The 18,649-nt window shown below is 34.9% G+C and overlaps 3 protein-coding genes across 5 annotated transcripts; 2 read left to right on the top strand and 1 right to left on the bottom strand.

The window, feature by feature from the left end:
* Nucleotides 1-944: 944 nt before the first annotated feature.
* On the top strand, nt 945-6,181 carry LOC102581490 (probable protein phosphatase 2C 55). Of its 3 annotated transcripts, none has more exons than XM_015306392.1 (7): nt 945-1,149; nt 2,383-2,924; nt 3,319-3,643; nt 4,214-4,366; nt 4,988-5,278; nt 5,594-5,642; nt 5,761-6,181. In XM_015306392.1, exons 2-6 carry the CDS (start codon nt 2,530-2,532, stop codon nt 5,609-5,611), a joined length of 1,182 nt encoding a protein of 393 aa, XP_015161878.1. In that variant the 5' UTR covers nt 945-1,149; nt 2,383-2,529; the 3' UTR covers nt 5,612-5,642; nt 5,761-6,181. The 3 variants fall into 3 exon arrangements, with proteins under 3 accessions (XP_015161878.1, XP_006341912.1, XP_006341911.1); XM_006341850.2 differs by having other exon boundaries at nt 945-1,230; XM_006341849.2 differs by lacking the exon at nt 945-1,149 and having other exon boundaries at nt 1,251-2,924.
* A 2,636-nt stretch (nt 6,182-8,817) lies between these two features.
* On the top strand, nt 8,818-11,598 carry LOC102582025 (arabinosyltransferase RRA3-like). The gene is made up of 2 exons (XM_006341851.2): nt 8,818-9,329; nt 10,241-11,598. The coding sequence occupies exons 1-2, from the start codon at nt 9,159-9,161 to the stop codon at nt 11,354-11,356; spliced, it is 1,287 nt and encodes a 428-aa protein (XP_006341913.1). The 5' UTR covers nt 8,818-9,158; the 3' UTR covers nt 11,357-11,598.
* A 1,835-nt stretch (nt 11,599-13,433) lies between these two features.
* Nucleotides 13,434-18,112, bottom strand: LOC102580815 (APO protein 4, mitochondrial). The gene is made up of 2 exons (XM_006341847.2): nt 17,757-18,112; nt 13,434-15,411 (listed from the first exon to the last, which is right to left on the bottom strand). Exons 1-2 carry the CDS (start codon nt 18,071-18,073, stop codon nt 14,697-14,699), a joined length of 1,032 nt encoding a protein of 343 aa, XP_006341909.2. The 5' UTR covers nt 18,074-18,112; the 3' UTR covers nt 13,434-14,696.
* Nucleotides 18,113-18,649: the final 537 nt, after the last annotated feature.

Here is an 18,649-nt window from a genome sequence, read left to right as displayed (position 1 = left end):
GAAAATTTGAACTACCAAACATAAAAACCCCACCCACGTGAGCATGATTCAAAGTTAGGTTTGATTTATCATTTATTAATAACTTAACCATACTTTACGTGAAATTCTTTTTTCCATCGATTAACAAAGAATATGGAAGACATAACCATGCAACGATAATTAGAATATTACTGAGATTTGTTTTAAGTAGAGAAATATCTTTATTAATAGGATATCTCTTTTTGATCATCGACAAAGTTAATGTATCTATATATATTCACAAAGATTCTTCAAGTGCCTCAAATTCGGAAGTGCATAATAAATATCTCCAAAGTCAAATAATAAAAAAAATGAAATGAAATACTCCAAAAAATAAAATATAAAATATATTTATAACATTTCTTCTAGTTGGGAGGTAGCTAGGTGGACAAGTAAAATTAATCCAAGTTGAAAATAAGCTTCTTTGCTACGAAATAGTCTTGTTTCAAATATATTTTGTAGATAATAGACTTTTTTTTCAAAGTAGTCTATTTCAAATAGATTTATGTGAAAATTTCACAAGATATTTTATTCAATCACTATTATAATAACTTTTTAAAAATTATTTTTAACGACTATTTATCAATTACTATTGTTACAAAATTAATTAATTAAAATTATTATTATTTTAATAAATTTGTAATTAAAAATTATTTACCAAACGAGATTAGGAATGAGCTATCGTGGCAGTACGTTTCCGTATTGGAGGAATCAAACAATTATAGTCGGTTTCCATTTAAAATATTAACATAAGATCTTCATTTTTGTATTCGTATGGAAATGACCAAAATACCCTCCACAATCAACGATTGGTTAAGCATCAATTAACAGATTCGAGAAATATGCGAGGACTGAAATCGTCATATTTACATTTCCTTTTATCTTGCCATATTATTTTCATAATCAATGGTTATTATAAATGACACCACAAATATAAAAGGATTTCCAAATTTTCTCAACTTTTTCAAATTTGGTAGACAAAGTCAGAAGTTTACCATTGGGTATATATAGGGTTTTGTTGGTGAAATGAAAAGTTTTTTGAGTTGAACATTTGAGCTCTAACTCAACAGAACTTATTTGAAGAAGATTGGAATATTTTGGTTTTTTTTTTTCATTTTTTGGATTGAAAAGGTGCATTCTTGAAACCCCTTTTATTGTTTTCTTTTGTAGTATTGTGGCTTCCAATTGTTTTGGGTGATTTGGATTGAAAAGGTGCAATCTTGAAACCCCTTTTATTGTTTTCTTTTGTTTTTGGGTGTTTGTGTTATAGAATGTTTGTTCAAAGTTCGAATAAGAAATCTTAACTGTTTAGAATTAGAAATTTGGGATTTGATATTCAAATAGGAACAGATTTTCTATTTTTCTGAATGTTTGTAATTAAAGGTTTATATTTGGTGTTTTGAGTTCTTGTGATTCTTGATAAGCTCGAATCACTGAAAATGTTCTATTGTGAAACCCCTTTATTGTTTAAGAGACCTAAATTGTTTAAATGGAATTTGTAATCAGATTCCTGTAGGAAATGATATTTCTAGTCTTTTTTTAGTCAAACTAGATTTCCTACAATTATAAATAGGGACGTTACAGCTATGTTTCATGTAACGGAAAATTGTGGAGATTTATGAGATTCTGAATAAAATTATCTTTCCTTCAGTCTGTTTGGAGCTTTAATCTGAGGTATCATATTCTGTGCTTTGATTTTTTTTAAGGTATTGTGTTTATTTGTTTGATTTCTGTTATTATATGTTGTTTCATGTAGTTGATTATAGTATTACTTTGTTGTAGTATTGCTCTGCTACTATCTGTTCCGTTATTTTTGTAGACTGTTTTTATTTTGAGGCGAGGGTCTATTGGAAACAACCGTTCTCTTAGGTAGAGGTCAGGTGTGTGTACACTCTGCCCTTCCTAGACCTCACTTTGTGGGACTACATTGAGTATGTTGTTGTTGTAATGTGTTTATTTGCTTTTCAATGAAGATGGGTGATTGAGTGACAAGCTTAGGCATTTATTTTATTTTTCCACTTTTATGGGTTCTAGGCTTCTAGTCAACTATATGTCTTTTTGGTGCAAATAATGGACTAGCTTTTTCATGTGGTTTTTGTTTGAAATTATTTTTTTAGTAATTATGGTCTTGAGCCGGGATGGTTCACAAGCATGGGTTTTGGGTAAACCTACCCATCAAGGCCGAGATAGATGTGCTCATACTTGGTGTTTATTAGAGAGTTCTTGAGTTTTTTGCTTATTAGTTGGTACTATAAGCAACCATTGTTTGACATGAAATATAGTGGATATAACAATGTCCTACCTATATCCTCTACTATATTTTTGTGACTTTTTCCTCCTAATATTGGTTACCCTGTTCTTCAGGTGGTTATGTTGTCTTCAAGCGAAGACCAAATTGATGCGTATTAACAAACGTTCTGGGGAGTACTGATATTTCCCGTGTTCTGTGGTACTGGTTGTGTTTCTCTTATAAACGAGTGTGAGCAAATTTGTTGTAGTTGATAAACCAATATGCCTAGTAATTATCTTTTTAGAGTAGGTGGTGCATTGAGGCAGGGAATCCGGAAATCCATTTCTGGGCAAGAAAGGGGAATTCAATTGGTGGAGATTTTTTCTGAAGAGCGGTTGTTGTTCGGGAAGTCCTTCTGTTCTGTGTCATCTGCAAGATTGTCTGACCTGCATGTGTTTGTAAGGCCTGGAGCTTTTGCTGCAGCACAGACAAATTTGAATATAGTTAATCAAAGAAAGAATATTTCTGTGATCAGTGCTATTCCTCGTGCATTTGGGTTCAAGGGTTTTCACAGTTCTTCAGCTGCATGTATCTCTGCTGGTGCTGCTCCTGATGTGTCCTTTGATAACTCTCTGCATGAGGTCCAACGTGCAAGTTCAGCAAATTCTTCTGAACAGTATGTCTCTCAACTTTGCTATAGTTATTCATTTAAGACAAGTTTCTGAAGGTACCGATATGGGCCTAACCGTTTGTAACCTGATTCAATTGGCAAGTCATTACCCGAGTTCAGGTGGTGTTAAAGGTTTCGTCCTGAAATTTCTCAAGTTGACTTTTTTTTACTGGACAGATACTAGAATCCTTCACATCTCGTTGCCTTTTCTTAAGCTTATTTCTACCTCTATTACTTCCATTGCTGAGTGTGTAGATGTCTCTAATTTGTTACTTCGCGTACTGCCAATTTATATGTAGCACCACAGAACTATCACTAAATGAGAGCATATTATTGAGGTGTCAGCTTTGGAGTTCTAATAGTTTGTACTTAGTAATTGAGTTCTACTATCACATTTCAGGAAAATCCATATTGACAGAAGCCTGAAGCTTAATTCAGGGTCGTCTTACTTGCCTCACCCTGATAAAGAAGAAAAAGGTGGAGAGGATGCTCATTTTATTTGCATTGATGAACAAGTAATTGGCATAGCTGATGGTGTTGGTGGATGGGCTGATGTTGGTGTTGATGCTGGAGAATATTCTCGAGAACTGATGGCAAATGCAGTAATGGCAATTCGTGAGGAACCAAAAGGTTCAGTAGATCCAGCCAGGGTCCTGGAGAAAGCTTATACACTCACAAGAGCCAAAGGATCCTCAACTGCCTGCATTATTGCCCTTACAGATCAGGTATATAAGTAATTCTATATCTACCATTCTTGATGCATTAGGAGAGAAACGATTTCCCAATTTAATGATTAGTGCTTGTGCTTCAGCACCAGACTGTTATTAAGAGAATGGTTGTGGATTGGAGTACTTATTTGTTAGGGGAACATATTGTGGTTTCTGAAATAGAAGCAAGAAAAAGTTTATTGAGGAAACACATGGGTCCATCCATCATAACTTTTTGAGCTCTGTACATGAATGAAACCTTCCTTTTAAGGAATGTGGATACTACTTTCGGACAGCCCAAAGATAAAAGTGACACTGCCTTTCTGGGACACGAGAGTAGCTTGATGGAGTTCAGGTATAAGACTAAACGCTTTTTAGTTGGTTCAGTTAGATGCTGAGATGTCCAGTAACAATGAAGTTTCTTTTAGACAAAAGACTTTTGGACCTATTAGCCATTGTTTACAACCAGAACCAGGTGTGGAGAAGTAGTTTTGTGAGTAAAATGGCAAAGAAATTAAAAAGATGTTGAGCTATTTAGAAGTTTATATCTTTATGAATGTTAAATTTATCATTTTCCTATCTTCTCAGGGTCTCCATGCCATTAACTTAGGAGATAGCGGATTTATGGTGATTAGAGATGGATGTACTGTTTTAAAATCCCCTGTGCAGCAGCATGATTTCAATTTTACATATCAGCTGGAGAGTGGTGGTACTGGCGGTGATTCACCAACTTCCGGGGAGGTCAGTTCTTGCTTTCATAAAGTGTCCGAGTAGACAAGTTACAACTCGGACAAATGGTTATTGAGACAAATCACAATCAATCAAATCACATTTTCAAGAAATGCGAAATATCTAAATCGTACAATTAAAGAATTTTTTCAGTGATAAGAAAAGTAAAAATTGTGAACTGGGGATTGGATTATGATAAATAGTGATCATCAAATATTTGTTGAAAAAACCTGTTTTGTATCTCAATCTTTATTCATCATTCATTTTTCTCATCACACCTTATCAAAAACAAAATTATTCATTTTCTTCATTGAGCCGAATCTGGAGAGGTGCTTTCACACACTGAAACATTTTCATTCTTTTTAATCAACTTATGTTAATACCTTTCTCACTCTCTCCTTTGTTTCTTGGAGGAACTAACGTGCTCTTAGATGACCTAAATTTTGGATGATCTGACTGACATTCTTTTGCAATCTGACCTAATACTGTTATGTGTTTATACCTAGTTTAATATTCTGTCAACTATAAATGTGGGGTGTTGACTCATGACTGTCGCTCGAATTTTTCTTTCTCCCATTCAGTCGATCTGTAGTCTAATTCTCTATAAAACTGAATGGTTGGCTTCTGGTGCAGGTGTTTAAAATACCTGTTGCTCCAGGAGATGTCATCATTGCTGGAACTGATGGATTGTTTGACAATTTGTATACCAGTGATATAACTGCAGTAGTGGTGCATGCTAGGAGAGCTCACTTACCACCTCAGGTTGTAGCTCAGAAGATAGCTGCATTGGCTCGGGAAAGAGCACTCGACAAAAACAGGCAATCCCCTTTCTCCACTGCAGCCCAAGATGCTGGCATCCGTTTCTATGGTGGGAAGTTGGATGACGTAACAGTGGTGGTGTCTTACATAACCAGTGACAAAAATGTACGAGGAGACTATACCCTGACATGTCAACTCATTATGTTCATTATTTGCTTGCATTGTTTTTCCTGCCAGAGACACGAGTATCTCAATCTAATCTGTTCACTATAGCCTCGGGAGTGCAATCCTGGGAAGAATTTGTTGATCTAAAATGGAGATGGTTGTTTAATAGTGCATACTGCATAGTATCTGTGCAGAAGAATGAAAATAGCTCTTTGTCTAGTCTTTTTGTTTAACTTTGTGCAGAGTATTGCTTTCAACCGGTAGATGGCATAGGTTCTTCGCCACTGTGTACTTATTTTAATTTTTCTATGACAGGAGAAACTCACTTTCTGATTACCCTCTGAACCGCTCACACAATGAACAGGTACTCAACTAAATTCCAAAATGTTAGAAGCTGATCATTTGCTATATGTTATTTGTGTGCAGCTTCTAAACTCTCAAACTGGAAGGAACCTGATGCTTTTACTTTCTGTTGTATGCAGGAAAACTCCAACAGCTTGAAGATTTAGTTAAAGATATTTTATACTATGTTGCTCGGACTCTTCAAAAATGTCTACGGGTGTGTATTGGATTCTCCAAAAAGCAGTGTATTTTTGAAGAATCTGACACGGCTGCGGCAACGCAAGCGAAGAGTCCATGCAACTTAGATTGTTGTATACCTATATCGACTAACAGTTTCGTCTTTGTGAAATTCAAATTGCTTGGCTTGGCAGTCAGTTTTGATGCTTCATGCGACATGGATGAGTTCAGGCCTAGCCATTTAAGTGTTTTTCCACATGTATATATATTTTTCTTTTGGCAATTTACTGGTAATATTTTTGTACATTTTGGAATTGCCATTAAGGCTATACGAAACTTACAGCATATATCTTCATTCTTTATTGGAATTTTAATTTGTGTCAACCTTCTGAGTTTCTTCCGCAAACAGTTTCTCTAAGGGGTAAGGTCTACGTACACTTTATATTTTATGAGCCGCATTTATGGAAATACATTGACTATGTTGTTGTCGTCAACCTTCTCTTTTGAAAGTTCTTGAGACTTCATGTCCCAAAGAGTTGGTCAATGACTTGCCTATTCGGTCACATATCTTATTGGGTTGCCCATGTTAATTTATCGTTATTAAATAATAAAAGTGTATATAAAAAATAGGTGTCATCTATTTATTGGTATTGGTAAGGTTTTTTCCAAGTTGGATAGTTTGTTTTTAATGTTCAAGATTTGCTTATCTGGTCCAACTTTCTGGGAATCGTTACATGCTGATTGCTAAGGTTGCTTAAATGATTGCTTATACTCCCTCTCCGTTCTATTTTAGATGTCGTTTTAGCCCAAAAAATTATTTTAAAACTATTGTCGCTTTAGGAAAGCAAGTTTAAAGTTTACATTTTTTTTTTCTAATTATTATAATAATATTAAGGAAGTATGCACAATATTTCAGTGGAAAAATCAGTCTACTTCTATTAACTAGGGTTATTTTAATAAACTATACTCCTTGTATCTCTTTTTTAATGGACGTGAAAAGAACTAAAACGGAGAGGGTAATATGCATGCATATGTACTAAATTATCCTTATTATGTATTCTTTGGAAATTTAAGTTTGACCTTTAATAGTATTTCATTTATGTGAAGTTCCACCATCAAAAAATCATAATTAGCTCAATGAATTTCTTGTCTTAGAAGGCTGCCCAACTCTAAAAGCAGCCAGTACTAAAGACAACTGGCAAAATATGTGATTTGTCAAAGAATCTATTTAAGGCAGATACTGTACAACTTTCTTAATAAATTAATATAATTAGTCAAAACGATAAAATTATTGTATGGTTTATAAATCATGAATTCAAATAGTGAAATCATCCACTAATGTTAGAATAAGTTGTTTATATTACACTATTTGATTGTGACTCTTTTAAAGAATACGAAATGAGATTCATGCATTAAATTATGTTTTTCTAAAAACGTCTAATAACTCGACAAGTTGGGTGGACATTAGAATCCAAGGTAAGAGTAGCACATTTGCTTGAATTAATTATTTATTTATCTTGATAAAAGATTTGTCAAATAAGTTTAAGTGTTAAACATATAATTGATTCAAGTTGGACTTAATTAACAGGACTAATTTCTAGCTCTTCCTAATTTTAGATAGGACCACTATTGATAGCTTCAAATAATATAGCTAGTCATAGTTTCAGGATTTATACAATACTAATATAGTTCGCATAGTTTCATAATTAGAGAATTTCAAAATTTATATGATGATTTTTTTCTTTTTAAATTGTAATATTTGATTGAAAAAAAGTGCCAACATCTGAAATTTGAGTGAAATATCTTATTTAGTACAAATATTTCAGATTTGATTGCCAAATTAAATACGACCTATATGGAAACAACCACCTAAATGTGCTTCCTATTGAATAAGGAAATCTATTTTAAAAAATCAAAATCCCCCACTAAATCCTCAAATTTAGCTAATCATTTAATAATTTTCCATTACAATTACGTAATTATGTAATTAGAGTCAACCAAATTAGGTGGAGAACATCACATACACTCCAAAATAGACCGTTAGATATTTTGAATTTGATCCCTCGATATGAAATCATCTTTCATAAAAAATATTTTATTTTTAAATTAAAACTCTTTAACATGAATTTGAATTAATCAAATATCGAATCATGAATTTTTTTTTGTTGATTTATGCACATATTGTTTTTTTAGATCATCATTTAAATTTTACCCATATTTTAAAAATTGTGCAAACATAGCTCTTGTAATTGGCCAAATAGAAAGCCCCATTCGCCATTGGTACTTCAATAAAAACTTTTAAAATAAAATAGCGTTACTTTAACCATAATTCTAATTACATTACACAAGTCCTGCTGTACCTATTTAATCTATGTCCTTAATTACTTGTTCATTTTTGAATTAACACATTTATTAACAAATTAATAAATGACATAGTGAATTTATCATTTTACCCCTATTAATTATGAAGTGGATGAATTAAAAATTTTAATATTTTTAAGAAGTTCCACCTTTTTCAAAGTAATTAATTGAGGGTATAATAGGTAAAAAAAAATTGTCCTTTCTTGATTTGTCAAAATGAACAAGTAATTAGGAATAACTAAAAAAGGAATCGTGGACAAGTAATTAGGGACATAGGGAGTATTGAGCAAAATCCATAAATATCAATGATGATGACTTTCTAAGTATATAGATTCAACATCAACAAGACGTCGTGACTGCTTAGGCTTGTTTACTTTTTTATCAGAATTGTAATTCAAATTCGAATTAATTTAATGAAGGAGACCGTAAAAGTCACTGAATAGATTTTTTTTTTTTAACTCTCGTAAATAAAAATATCGAAAGAGGACATTGCAATACCAAGACGAACTCAACTTCTTCTTAGGCTAGAGGACCAATGAAAAATACCCAAAACTATAACATGACATGATGATCACTCTCTCGCAAAATTTCTAGTTTCCTTAAAGAGAATCGTTTTCTAAATAATTATCCCAATAAAAACAATTTCCCTTTTTTATAAAACAGAAAGAATATCACATATACTCTGGTCCACAAATCACCAAATACAAACCCAAATTGTATAAAATATTGTTACCACAACGGTGCCACTAACCACTGAGGCCCCTTCCGACGACTCACTCACTTCTTACATACAAAAATAAGACTTCAAATACTTAGATTTATTTTCCATAATAATAATCAAAGATCACCAAGATTCAAACTTTTTTGCATCTTGGGCTTAAATCTTGAAGACCCATTTTCATTTTTTTGTTGTTTAGTGTTTTGAGTAATCTTTACTTCATGTTATAGAAAAAGAAAGAAAAAAAAAAGGGGATATTTTGTCTTGAAAAGTGAAGAGAAAATGGCGGGTCGTAGGGAGAAGTATGGTCAATCTATAAGAGGATCTCGAATTGCTGGAGCAATTGCGATCGGAGTTTTGTTGGGTTGTGTGTTTGCTTTCTTGTATCCTAATGGATTTTTCTCTCCCGATCCAAGGTCTCAAAGTCGCCCTGTTTCTAAATCCAATCTTCAGGTGAGTTTTCAGTCAATTTGGGTTACTTATATAATGGGGTTGTGATAGAATTGTGTTATTTACTTGTATTGACCTCTGAATTTAAGGTGGTTACTAGACTAAGAGCAAAGGTGGTGGGGTGTAAGGTCTGTGTACCTCTCCCCAGACTCCATTTCCGTGGTTACACTGGGTGTATTGTTGTTGTTGTTGTAGTAGACTAAGTAAGAGCGAAGATGGAGTAAGGTGTGCGTACATCCTACCCTTCCAGACTCCAGTTGTGCAATTATATTGGGTGTGTTGTTGCTGTACTAGACTAAGTAAGAGCGAAGACGGGGTAAGGTGTGCGTACATCCTACCTTCCCAGACTCCAATTGGGGGATTACACTGGGTGTGTTGTTGTTGTACTAAATAAGTAAGAGCAAAGGTATGGTAAGGTTTGTGTACATATTACCCTTCCCAGATCTCACTTGTGGGATTACACTTGTTATGCTGGTATGTTGTTGCTGTATTAGACTAAGTAAAGAGCAAGGTAGGGGTAAAGTCTGTGTACATCCTAGTCTCCTAGACACCGCTTGTGGGACAATTATGGGTATGTTGTTGTTGTACTGGAGTAAGTACGATAGTAAGAGCTTAGGGGAGTTTTTTTTTCTTGAGGTTAATTAATGTAGTTGTTTCTTAGAGTTGTATTGTTACTCTGTCTTTGAATTGCATTGAGGTGGTGTATATGAAGTTATTAGGGTGTTGTTAGGAATTTAGTCAGCTGGTATCCTTTGTTAGATTGCATGTGTATATCTTCATTTATATACAAAAGGACAAATGTTAATTATGGTTGTCGTTTTTATGTTGGGACTGGATATAACGTGTGGACGTTGCTTGATAAGTGTTGAATTATTTTAATAGCTCCTTAATTAGAGATTCAATTTGATTCCTAGGTTGACTCGCCCAACTGTGAATCCACGGAAGGGGTAAACATGATGAAATCTGAAAATAGGAAGTTGTCTGAGAAGAATGCAGAGTTGCAAAAGCAGGTGAGAGAGCTAAATCAAAAGCTTCAGGCAGCTCAGCAGGGAAATGGTCGTACACAGGAGCAACTGGTGGTGTCGAGTCAACCTCAGAAAGCTGGGCCTTTTGGAACTGTCAAAAGTTTGAGAACTAACCCTCCTGTTATGCCTGATGAGTCAGTGAACCCAAGATTAGCAAAGCTCTTGGCAGAGATTGCAGTTGGCAAAGAGGTCATAGTTGCACTTGCTAATTCAAATGTGAAATCCATGTTGGAGGTTTGGTTCAACAGTATTAAAAAAGTGGGTATTCCCAATTATCTGGTCGTGGCTTTAGATGACACTATAGTGGAGTTCTGCAAGGAAAATGACGTCCCAGTTTATAAAAGGGACCCCGATGAGAATGTTGATTTTATTGGAAAAAGTGGAGGCAACCACGCTGTCTCAGGGTTGAAGTTCCGAATTTTGAGGGAGTTTTTGCAGCTTGGTTACGGTGTCCTCCTTTCTGATGTCGATATTGTGTATTTGCAAAATCCTTTTGATCATTTATATCGTGATTCAGATGTTGAATCAATGTCAGATGGTCACAATAATATGACAGCTTATGGTTATAATGATGTTTTTGATGAACCATCAATGGGTTGGGCTCGATATGCACATACAATGAGGATATGGGTTTATAATTCTGGTTTCTTTTATATTCGGCCAACGATTCCTTCAATCGAGCTCTTAGATCGGGTTGCTGATCGGCTTACTACTCAACCAAATTCCTGGGACCAGGCAGTTTTCAATGAAGAGCTGGCTTTTCCATCACATCCTGGGTATGTTGGCCTTTATGCTTCCAGGAGAACAATGGATATCTACCTGTTCATGAATAGCAAGGTCCTATTCAAGACTGTAAGAAAAGATGCTAATCTGAAGAAGTTGAAACCAGTTATAGTTCATGTAAACTATCACCCAGACAAATTTCCTAGAATGAAAGCAGTTGTTGAGTACTATGTCAATGGCAAGCAGGATGCTCTGGATGCATTCCCAGATGGTTCAGAATAGTAGCAGCTGCTGAAATGGACCTTCGATTGAGATCTAGGCCAGTGATATTCTATGTCTTGCTATTTGTCTTTTCATACAGGTAGGCTCAGTTGATTCCCCTTTTGGATCAATGTGTAATACCAACCTCTTTTTTGAGAACTCAATGTGTAATACCAACTTCTTATCAACTACATTCAGAACTCCTATCTCTTTCACCACAGTAGTAGTTTTATTCGAAAATTTTGCAGTATTTGTTCTTTTCTTATTTAGTGGCTTGCTAATATGTAGCTTCCATATTATATGCTTTGGTTCATCTTGTCTCTTGAGTGGCTACTGGAAGCACAGCAGGATTCTAGTAGCAAAGGCATTGAAGTAACGACTCTGTTTGCAAAAAGAAATGATCACCTTACAAGCCTATTTAGTTATCGTCCTCATTTAAAGCCATATAGCTATTATTTGATATTTTTCTTTTTATGATGCATATAGACATTTTAGATGATTATTATTTAGTTTAGGTATTGAGGCATCTTGACTTCTTTTAGCACTAGAGTTTGTGATGCAGCTTCAACCCTGTGTTGTGGTATCCTTTGACAAACTGGTATTGTCCCTTGCTGTTTGGCATGAGACGGCATGGATTTGTTTGAGCAATAGTTACAAATTACTTGACCGGCGTTTGTAAAGGTTATTTCTTGATTAGGTACTTCAAAGTAGATCTTATGTATGAATGTGTGTGTATATATATAACACAAGTTTTTGCTCAGTTAGTGTGGTTTAGGGTGTTGCACCTGAATAAGTTTAGTGTTTGGTACTTAAATGCTGGTTGGTGTTGTTTATATCGTGTGATATTGACTTACTATATTATGTATTACTATTATTTATACCACTCACATCATTATATTTCTAGTCAATGATCATTGATCTCTTAACATATGCATCTTAGGTTGGTAGATTCACATTTTCTGGACAGTGAAATATGAAGTATTGAGAGCATCATTTTCATTACAATACTAGAAAAAGGGAGATGCCCAATACAGATGCCAATATGAGGCCTGTTTTCGGAATACGTAATACATGTTTCTGAGTTAACATAAGAAGAAAATAGTTAAGAAGTAATTCTAGACTTTATAACTTAGTTGCTGTAACAGAATTGTCTTGGAGTGAAATAAGACTGGAAAAGTCAGAATGGATACTGTAGGAGTTCATTCATATAGCTAATCTGAGATTGATATATACTCGGGTGATTCAGCAGTACTCTCTTCATGTGGAGTTTTAGGAGTGGTGCTGCCACTGTCATCACTACTATTGTCATCTCTTTCATCCTCTATGCCCATGTCATCACCAGAATCATCAAGATCAGGAAGAGGACTACCAACAATAGCAGCATAAGCAGCAGCAAAAGAATCATGATGAGCAGCAGCAGCAGCATCGTCTTTTTCAGCTTCAGCATCATCATCGGCTTTTTCAGCATCATCATTGTCTTTTTCAGCTTCAAAGGGTTTAAAGATCAGCTGAAAACGAGATCCATCTTGGACCCCGTATTCACTAAGGGGTTTTTGATCATCATTGATTAAGAGATGATCGTCACCTATGTCGAGTAGCAGGAGGCTGCGATTAGCTGGAACATTTTCTTGATTGTGTATTGCTATCTTCAAATCTAACACTGTTGCATTGTCACCTACTTGGATGTGAAAGATTGTCCCCATCATAATCTCGACTACCACCTGCATTTTTTCTCTTGTTTGTGTTTATTGCTTGTTTCTTTGTGTGTCCTAAGTGCTTGTTCTTGGGGAAATTTTCATGGATTATAAAGAAGGTTTTCACAGGAATTGCATTCTTGAGTGAGTCTTACTATTTGCATTGCCTGAAAAATAGCATTCTTGTGAGAACTCAACTCATGCAGGATCATTTCATCTTCTTCATGTTACACTATTGGATTGGTCAATATAGTTGGTTAACTTTGCATGAATGTTGACCAGAAATCATATCACAAATATCAAATGAGGTTATGTCAGACAGTCATTTTGATGCAGTTGGCTGCAAAATTATGCAGTGGAAACTTAAATAAAAATGTGACGACATAATTGGGAAAATGTTGATATTAGGAGGCAGTCAATAATCATAATTAAATCTTGTTATTTGGGCTTCATAAATCTTGCTTTAAATGAATGGTGGTCACACTTTTCAATTGGCATCAAGAGCTCAGATAACTTTGGGTTACAAAAACAACCGTAGTCCTAACAGATTTAGCTGATGACAAATTTCCCATTTGTCGCTCAACGACAGAAAGCCCACTAGCCAAGCTGAACTGGTTAGTGATGAAAGCAATTCTCGCGAACTGAGCAATAGGGCTTTCTTTTTCACAAGTATCGAAACGTGGCTTGACTAGGAGCTGCCAAAGTACGTTCAGCCAATCTAACTTGATAACTCAAAACTAAACAGTACAGAACCTATTAAATTATAGCGACAAAAGTTACTATATGTATCAAAACATCTCAAGAGTTCAAAGGCCATGACACTGGGTTGATGATATCTATTACAAAATGACTCTAAACTTTACAATAATGATGTATGTGAGCCGTCGGACACTTGGAAGACATGTTCAACCTGTAAAGATAGTTTCTTCCAAACAGAGATCCACTTCCATTTCACTGCAAATCACCTGCTGACAAATATCATGTTACATATCACCAGGAAGTATATGAATCTGACACAGGACGACACTTTCCGTAGCCTAGTTAGGCTACAACTTCACTCCACTAAAGCAGATAGGAGTATCCGCTGAGAACATAATAGTTATCTTGAAGAACAGCTGCTGTGAGACAATCAACTAAAAACTGCTTTCACTCTTAAAAAGATTATGTATATTTAACTAGAAATGCTGAAAGATGCATAATCTATGCAATGGGAACTATATTGCCTGAGCAATGGTGTTCCTGACCATGAAGAATAAAAACTAAGTCCTGGGATCATCACACTTTCTGCTGCATTTTCTCTTCCTTCTGCATCATTGTACTTCCTTATTTTCCCTATTTGGATCTTGAAAAACCCAGAGACGGATTTAAGTGGCTAGTCAACCAAAATATAATGCTCCATTGATGAGAATTGCTCAAGTATAATACGAGTAAATCTCCTGTGAATATCAACAAGATATTCCTGTCTTCATGAAATATTTTGGTGTTAGAGACGACTTTGAGCACAACATAACCCCCACCCAATCTTCATTCTATATCCATTAAAGTTTTAGGGTTGCCTGAATAACAAAAGTAAGTCCGGCTTCAGAAGCATTACCCAATTTAGACCCACCTTCCAGTTGCTGGTTAAACTGCACTAATAAGAGCAGGAAAAGATCCCATCATTCCTTTCACAGAGACGGGGCTGATAGACCTTCAAGTTTCATCATGCAATGGTACTTGGAAGGAGCAATAATTCCAGCCTTAGTACACAGATCAACAACAGCGGGAGCATGCCCATAATAGTTCCGCCCGTCATCCAGAAGTAATGGAGGATCCTGGGGTCGGCGGTACCATACTGTTTTTGAAGGAACCAAATGATCCACTTCTGCCTTCTTCCAAAAGTGACTTCCTCGCCAACTTTCAAACTTAAATACACCACAAAGACGAGCCTTATGTCCAGAAGGTCCTATATGAACTTCTGAGCAATGTTCACAGACCTTTGCTGGATATACTAACAATAGCCTCTGAACTCCAGATCTAAGTGCTTCCCATGCCTTCAAGGTTTCTCTTCCCAACAACATCAAATCATCGTCAGACAAAGAGTCAGCTTGAAAAGGAACACTTGAGGGCAAACTACTTCCGCATACAATTTCTTCACTTGGAATAGCCCCTGCCTGCAAGCACAGTTCCACAACTGCTGGAATGCGATCATAATCAAATCTTTCTTGGTGATTGATTATATTCTGAAACATAGTTCGCAAATGAAATGCCTCTACTGGCACTAGAATATCATTCAAGCTTCCTCTAATCCACTCATGAGCCTGATTCTTAGCACGCCGCCGGTAACCATGACAAGTTTGTATCAAATGACCATTCTCACCAATATATACTTCTGGACAGTATCTACAACAAAATAACCCTTTGGAGGTTAGAAAAAAGTCTCGGCCAGGTACCACCTTTCTTTCACTACCATTGAAAGAAGAAAATATTGTGCCAAATGCAATTGTATCAGATGATGGCTTTTTATAACTAGAATTCGCACATAAAGATGCCAAAAAGAGCCAAATCAAATAAAAGCATTTACACAACAGATGATCCAACTGCTAAATAAATTCTCATTCTTGACCTTTTTAGAGCAATATTCAACAACAATGCCTCAATTTCCAAAGCTAATATTTTCAGATAAATATTATGAAGAAACAAGTCGGACATGTCAAGTTTTCCCTAGCTTCTACTAAAAAGAGATGTAATAAACATGGGCATGCCCCAGATTTAACCAAATCTTCAGTTGTAGACATCTCAACACTTTGCTAAGTGCCTTCACTTTTTCTTGTTGTATTGATTTAATCCCTTTTTTTTTCGCATTTATAATTCTTGCCATCTTGTTGTCTTGCGTTTACTCCGCTCTCTTTGTGCTGCTTGCACTTACTCTTGTACTTATTTAAAGGCTGAAATTCCCCCTTTTTATTTATTAATGCCAAAGCCTGAAAATATTTGAAGTACCTCTTTGCTTCAACATCAATATATCAAATTCGAGCAGGTTACTTACCATACATCCCTACACATACTTTCACCATACAAACCTTGTGATATCTTCTTTAAAAAATGAACTATTCAACAAAAAAACATATCTAACTAGTAAAATTGATTGACAAAACAGCGCAAGATTACACTAAACAGGTCTCCAATGAACTAGAAATCAAATAGGGAACTTTATAGTAACAAAAGAAATCAAAGGACAAGAAACTACCGGAACAATACTACAACTACAAGTATGGGCGGATAGCAAGTTAGCGCACTACTACCTACTAATCTTCTAGCCTAATCCTTGTCGTCCACTACCTCATGTCTAAGGTCATGTCTTCGATAAGCTGAAACTATGTCATGTTGTGTCTAAACACTCAAAAAGCTACATAATGTTCAATGCATCTCATACATAATTGGCTATACCAAATTATTTCATTCAGAAGCAGACAAATTATGTATGCCCATGAGCAGTGGCGGAGCCACATTAGAGTTAGGGGCCCTTCGGCGAAAAATTATATTTATTTATATATGGTTAAAATATTTTTTTAGGTATATATAATAGATGTCGAACCCATTCGACTACTTCGTGTGCCTATTTTTTCAGATTTTGAACCCCCTTATTAAAAATTCTGGTTCCGCCACTGCCCATGAGGACCCATGACATCTCCAAAACCCAACCCATTAAAGGCAAGCTTGCAATCAGTTACATTTTGACCAAAAATAAGAGCAGATAATGTTGTTATTAATGCTAATAAATACATAATTAATTATTTTGACCAAAATTAATAGCAGATATCATTCTTATTATTTTTGAGATACTAATAATATTATTCAACAGATTCTTCAATTATATACTTAATTCTTTTGACCAAAATTAATAGCAGGTATAATTCTTATTATTTTTGAGATACTAATAATATTTTTTCATTAAATTCTTAATGTATATGTTGCTATCTTTTCATATTGTATAAATACATGTATAATATTAAGCTTTTATCATAGGAAAAAATACCCATAAGCCTTGCTTCAAACTTGTGATGGCAAAGGGTATATTGATTTTCCTTGTTTTGGTTTGCTTGGTTTTTTGTAATTTCAGCCAAATGGTAAAATCTTTGGAGGTTGAAAAACAGAATCATTTGTATCATAAATCGGAATGTTCAACTGGTGAAGACTGTGTGGCCTATTGTAGAGATCATTTTCATTATGAAAGTTGTGGATGTGATATGAGCAAACATTGTTGTTGCATTGCTCAAGCACCACCTAATGCTTATGTATGATAATTCACTTTCAATGATTCTTATTTATGATAACAAGAATGCTTACATAAGCTCTGATAATGAGTTTTTTCTTCTTCACTGTATTTCTTATCATATATAAGATGTATTTTTTATCATATTGATAAGAAAAAAGTTGCAATTGATAGTACTTTCCTTATAGTTTTTGAATATCAAAAATTTCATTTTAAAATATCGAATGAACATAATCTAGTTTAGCTTTGAAAATAAGTCAAATTTACTCTCCAAAATGCAACATGACAACTAAAAAGGATGGTATCAGAAAAGTACCTTCATGGAGTAATTTCTTAATCGCACAATTATGCATAAAAGGAACTACCCTTAGATCTAAATTCAATAAAGATAACAGCTTTAACACCAATCTCTGCCCAAAACTTGTCAAACTTTTTTATCAAAAAAAAAAAGAGGAAAAGGGGACGGAATTACTTGCATGCCCAAGTTGGGAAACGTTGCATTAATGCGGAAACGCCATGGTAGAGTATTGTTCGAGCCTTAAAGACGCCTTCAGCAACAGGAACCATGGATTTTACTGGATAATCTTTCGCCCGATCCTCAATCCTTTTCAGAATCATTGGCCTTAGTTTCCTCAAATCTACTTTCGGTTTCGAACTGAAGAATCTATAATACTCCATCGTCACTTTGTAAATCATCTTCGTTTGCTGCCATAGCTGACGATTTCTCAAAGCCATCGCAGCTCTGAGCTCAACATCGGAGAGAAGAAGAACGAGAGACTTAACTGACATACCTTAGCTTATGTGGGCTTGTATGAGGAAGAGGCCCAACCGTGTATGGTGGGCCTCTGAACTATGTGAGAGCCAGCCTTTTGGATCTTTACCGGACCAAGTTTATTGTTTTTTTAAAAAAAAAATTAATTATGGGAAGTTGAGAGTTTTAGAAACGTAATTAGGGGGCATTCAGTCACTGCAACAACAAATTACCTTATTTAGTGTATTGTAATTATAATTGTATCATTGTATAAATAAAAAAATTGAAAAAAGTGTAGTCATTTTTGGTAAATACCATATATGATCTAGTTTTTGGATGACAGGAGTACCAATATCCCAAAAATATGACGAATGGTATCTGCATACTAGAGGTGTTCACGGTTTGGATAAAAACCGATCCAAACCGAAAAACCAAACCAAACCGATAAAATAAAACCGATTTTATTTGGATTTGGTTTGGTTTGGTTTTAGGTTTTTGAAAACCGATGGTATTTGGTTTGGTTATGGTTTTATTCGAAAAAAACCGAAGAAATAACCGAACCGAACCGATAAATTATATACATATATTTTATTAATATACATACTTAATATATT

Source organism: Solanum tuberosum, unplaced genomic scaffold, assembly GCF_000226075.1.
Source record: "Solanum tuberosum cultivar DM 1-3 516 R44 unplaced genomic scaffold, SolTub_3.0 scf00032, whole genome shotgun sequence".
Lineage (NCBI taxonomy): Eukaryota > Viridiplantae > Streptophyta > Magnoliopsida > Solanales > Solanaceae > Solanum > Solanum tuberosum.
This window is presented reverse-complemented; position numbering and strand designations above follow the sequence as displayed.